Here is a 4,703-nt window from a genome sequence, read left to right as displayed (position 1 = left end):
TCGCTCTCTAGCTGTGGTTAGAGGTGCTGAGGTCGCTGGTCCTTTCCTGCGCCTCAACTGCGGTGCCACTGTGCCTTCACACTGCCTCGTCCCCACATTTCAGTTTTCGAATCAGTAGTTTTGTTTTGTTTTGAGGCAGCGTCTCGCTGTGTAGTTCTGGCTAGTCTTGAACTCACTATTCATGATGATCCTCCTGCCTCAGCCTCCTGCACGCGGGGATTACAGGCGGACGTCCAAGGAATTTGAAGTCAGAACGTTTCTTTCCAAATCGAGTATTTACAACTTCAGCCCCAAATATAAGCAAATAGCTTTAGATTCTTCCTCTCTGATGAGGGAATGACAGTTTCAACTCTATAGGTTGGTTTGAGAGCTTCCGATGCAATAACTCATGTTAACTTTTTTGAAGTATTAACTGCGGGAGAAATGCTGGTTCATAAAGCACCACCTCATTTTAAAGTTTATCCTTTATTCACATTGGTCTAGGGTGTCATTTCATAGAGTCAAATATGTCTGTTGTACCAAAGATTCAAGATGCGATGCCAGAAATCTGACAGAAACACAAAATACCTGAGGGCGTGACGCCTTCGGCCTAATTTGCTGCGCGGGATAAAAGCTGTTAGGTCTGCCCTCAGCGCCTGATTGAAATGTTTAATTTGGCCGTCCAAAGTCCCCAACCCTTACGCTATTTCCCTTTACTTATTATGAATGCCCACACATTATTATTAATTTCTGTGACCGACTAGGGCATGGATTCCTCTTGAAGTGGTTTTTTGTCCCTTTGTAAATCCTAAATAAAATTTTCAGTTCAGAACAATGACGCAATTTCTGGGTAAAAACAAATCACCCCTCTTCACGGCCCCATGGGGAACACAGGTAACTTTTTAAGATCAGGCATTTGCGTAGTTACCTATTTTCTTGGGGGCGGGGCCACGGGTGGACCTGATGGACCCCGGCGGCACCGCCATTTTGAATCTTGCCTGAAGGATCTACCGGCTTTTGGCGCCGCTGCAGCCGTCGCTGCGCGCGGTCGTTTCCAGCAGGATGAATGTGATAGACCATGTGCGGGACATGGCAGCCGCGGGGCTGCACTCCAACGTGCGGCTTCTCAGCAGCTTGTTACTTACAATGAGTAATAATAACCCGTGAGTTGAGTCGCGGAGCGGCCGGGGGGCTGAGAAGAAGGCGGCGGCGGCGGCGGTTCGGGAGCGGGAGTTGAGGTGTTGTAGGAGGAGCAGATGGGAAGCAGTGCCTTCAGGTCCCCAGCTGGGGCTGCGGGGGCCGTGAGCGCCGCTGCGGGCGGAGCCGACTTGGGCGCGAGTGGAGCTCTCCCGGGGCTGGCGCGGGGCGGACGCGGGGATGCGCGCCCTGCGGGGACGCGGCCGGCGCCGAGGCTCGGGGGTCCGCCCGGGCTTCGGCACCCGGGCTCTGGGGTCGGACCGCTTCCCGAGGCACGTGTCGCCGGGCGCGGCGACTGTCACCGCGTTGGGCTGATTCTTCCCCCTCCGGGCACCTTCCCGTAGGACGTTTCCTTGCTGCCACTCATAAAAACCCAGTCTCCTGGTTTTGTGCCTTCGTGTCATGTTTGAGGTCGGCCTTCCCCTGAGTGCGTCGCGGGGTCCGCCCGCTTCTTCCTCTCGGCAAACCCGGGCAGGGCGGGAGCGGCGCCTGTGGAGGCCTCGCGCGAGCTGCAGGAGCAGAGCTGCTTTCTTGTGCGCGTCTGCCGTTCCCCGAGGCTGAGACGAGGCACCGGGCTTCTCCCAGCCATCTGTGCGTGTCCCTCTTTGGCTTGAAGTCCTCTGTGCGCTGCAGTTCTTTCCCGGAACCCCAAAGCCAGGCGTCCGCGTTCTCTGTGATTCCTTCGCCTGACTCTGTCCAGGGTACCCGGCGTTTTGCGCTTGCCGCCTCTGATGCTTGGAGCCCTCAGATTTTAGCGTAGATGTTCCTCTCAGGAATCCCTTTGACCAGAATTGATCCGTTCTTCTACTTTCCTGTTTCATGGCCCTGTTTTGTTCTCCGCCTCCCTTTTATCTATCGAAGAAGCACAGTGCCTGTGTCTAGTTTCCGAAAGTGCGAAGGAAGTGTGTACACCTTGAGGAGCCCCAAGGCCTGGACCCTAGTCCCAGTGGTTCCAGAATCCCATGTTCTGCCTCCAAATGGGATTATGATGGGCTCTTCTACTCTGGGTTCCTCTTTGCACGTGGCTGGCTCTAGAAGCTGCTCAAGGTCAGAAAGGAAAGCCTACAGATGCCTGATTGTAGCTTCTGCTCCCCGACTCAGTTCCAGCACAGTGCTCTGGGCTTCAGAGTGAGATGCATCGTTTTACCCATATCCACTTGGTGCGGACAGTGAGAAGCACTGGTCTGATAGCCTTCTATGCTCATTCTGGAACCCTTCATCTGGTTCTGAGTGATATGTCAAAGCCCATAGTTTTCATTATTAGGGATTAATGTGCTAGTCATTACTCTTGCTTCAGAACATAAGGTTTCCCCTTTGGGCATTAACACACTAGTTATTACTCTGGTTCTTGAAGATGTTACCAATTACCTGGAAGCAGTTTGATTCTTTGGTTAGACTAATTTAGCTGTGATATGCATGTTCATATTAGGTTAGGTTGGCTTGCTCTTTCTATCTTTGAGCCAGGGTGTCACTATGTAGTTCAGGCTGGTCTCAATCTCACAGTGATCCTCTTGCCTCAGCCTCCAAAGTGCTGGGATTACAGAGGTGCACCACCATGCTCAGTGGATTGGCAGTTCCTTAGCTTCAAGGTTATTTAAATTCTAGGGGCAGGGCTGGTGAGATGGCTCAGTGGTCTAAAGCACCTACTTAGAACAAGCTTAGCAAAGCACAGGGACCGCGGTTCAATCCCCCAGCACCATATGCCAGCCAGCCCCGCCCCCTGGTGGGCTGAGCTGCCCCCCCACATAAATAAATAAAAATTAAAAAAAAAAATAAATTCTAGGGATCAGGGAGATGGCTCAGTAGAATAAGCGCTTGCCTGGCAAGCGCAAGGGCCTGAGTTCAATCCCCGGTTCCGCCAAAAGAAAAAAGAAAGTAAAATTTTAATATATCATACCTAAGATAATTTATATGTACATACATAGGCAAGTATGTTATGTAAATATCTAAATGTTTTCTGTGGGCATAGTAATATTTTCTCTTTGAGTTCAATCCCAGTCTGAAACAACAGAAACTGTCAATCAAACCTATATAAAAAGCATATAACAGCTAAATTAGTCTACCTAAAGAATTAAACAGCTTCAAACTGGTGATTGAACCCAAGGAATGCTGAACTACAATATTTCTACCCCTTTTCATTTATTTATTTAGAAATACTAAATTGCTTATTTACCATAAATACGTTGAAATTTTTAAATACACTGAATCATAAAGTTGGAATAGATCTTAAGCATCTGGACTATACCTTTCATTCCTTAAATTTCCTTCCTAACCTTATATCCAGTGTTAGCCTGTGTGTTCTTTGTGTGTGCCACCACAGCCAGACTGAATTTATCAAGTACAGTTCGGTGCATTTTTATGTATTTTCAAGGTTGTGCAATCCATTGCCACTAATTCCAGAATTTTTTAAAGACTTTTTTGTGGGGGGGCAGGGTGTTACTATGTAGTACAGACTGGCCTTGAACACAAGATCCTCCCACCCTGCCTCAGCCTCCTAAGTGCTAGGATTACAGGCATCCACCACAACACCACACCCAGACTGTTTCCATTACCCCCAAAGAAGCCTTATGATTGTTGGTAGTCATTCTCAACTCGTTGTCCAGCAACCACTGATTATAGTACCTATCTTGATTAATAATCTTTATTGAGAAATTAACTGTGTACAATTCTTTGATTTGTTTTTACCTGTTAACACTGTAAGCTCATCTAAATGTAGAAAGAAATAGACCTGGAGGTTAAAAAATGTGAGTCTCTCTATCAAGAGTGGTGGCCAAGACTGAGTGTGCAGCTCAGTGGTAAAGCATTTGCCTATGATGCAGAAGCAATGGGTTTGTTTGTTCCCCAGTACTGTGCACAGATAGAATAATAGCCAGAGGTTTTGTGCTGTGAGCAATACTTAAGATCAGAAGAATAGCTGTGAAATATGGTTCTTTTACATTGTCGTTACACCTGAGACTGAAGGAGGTAAGAATGAGTGAAGTTCTGGCAAGATTTATGTATGTTATAGAGAGCCCTTCCTGGTCCTCCTCATTTTGTAATCCCATGGATAAATTATTGGAATCCCAGCAAGTTAATTCCAGGCTACCACATCCAGTACAACCCATGAGAATAAAGTCATTGAGGCATATTTATAGTTATGGGGAGCAGGGGGGCCTAAGTCCAGCCATGATGATGGCTATCTCGAACAAAGGCCTTGACCCAGGGCCGAACCTGGGTTGTTTTCGTTCATGAAGGAGGAGTGGCTTGAGGAAGAGTGACTGAGAATAGCAGAAAGAGGTGAGTACTGTGAGCTGGGCTAGAAAGGAGACCTGCATTTATCTGCAATATGCAGAGAGAAGGATATACAGAGAGTAAGCTGTATTAATTGAGCTGCATTAATCATAGTTGAGATAGCATCTCATGTTTTGGGGTCAGTGCTTCAGCTCTTGCGTAATCTTTCAAGCTGAAGGAAGTCATAGCTTCTATCTCAAGGTGATCCCAGCCAACACTGTAGAGCATTGGTTCTTCATCCCCACTTGATGCAGCTT

The 4,703-nt window shown here is 47.9% G+C and overlaps 1 protein-coding gene across 1 annotated transcript in view; it reads left to right on the top strand.

The window, feature by feature from the left end:
* Window positions 1-869: 869 nt before the first annotated feature.
* The window catches only part of Anapc7 (anaphase promoting complex subunit 7), a 35,524-nt gene continuing 31,690 nt past the window's right edge, over window positions 870-4,703 (top strand). The window contains exon 1 of the mRNA XM_004635907.3: window positions 870-1,142. Coding sequence (XP_004635964.2) covers window positions 1,042-1,142 — 101 coding nt within the window. The 5' untranslated portion in view covers window positions 870-1,041. The remainder of the gene's footprint in view (window positions 1,143-4,703) is intronic.

The sequence above is a fragment of the Octodon degus genome, unplaced genomic scaffold, assembly GCF_000260255.1.
Source record: "Octodon degus isolate 3935 unplaced genomic scaffold, OctDeg1.0 scaffold00076, whole genome shotgun sequence".
Classification (NCBI taxonomy): Eukaryota; Metazoa; Chordata; class Mammalia; order Rodentia; family Octodontidae; genus Octodon; species Octodon degus.
The sequence above is the reverse complement of the archived record's forward strand: the minus strand, read 5'-3'. Positions and strand labels throughout refer to the sequence as shown.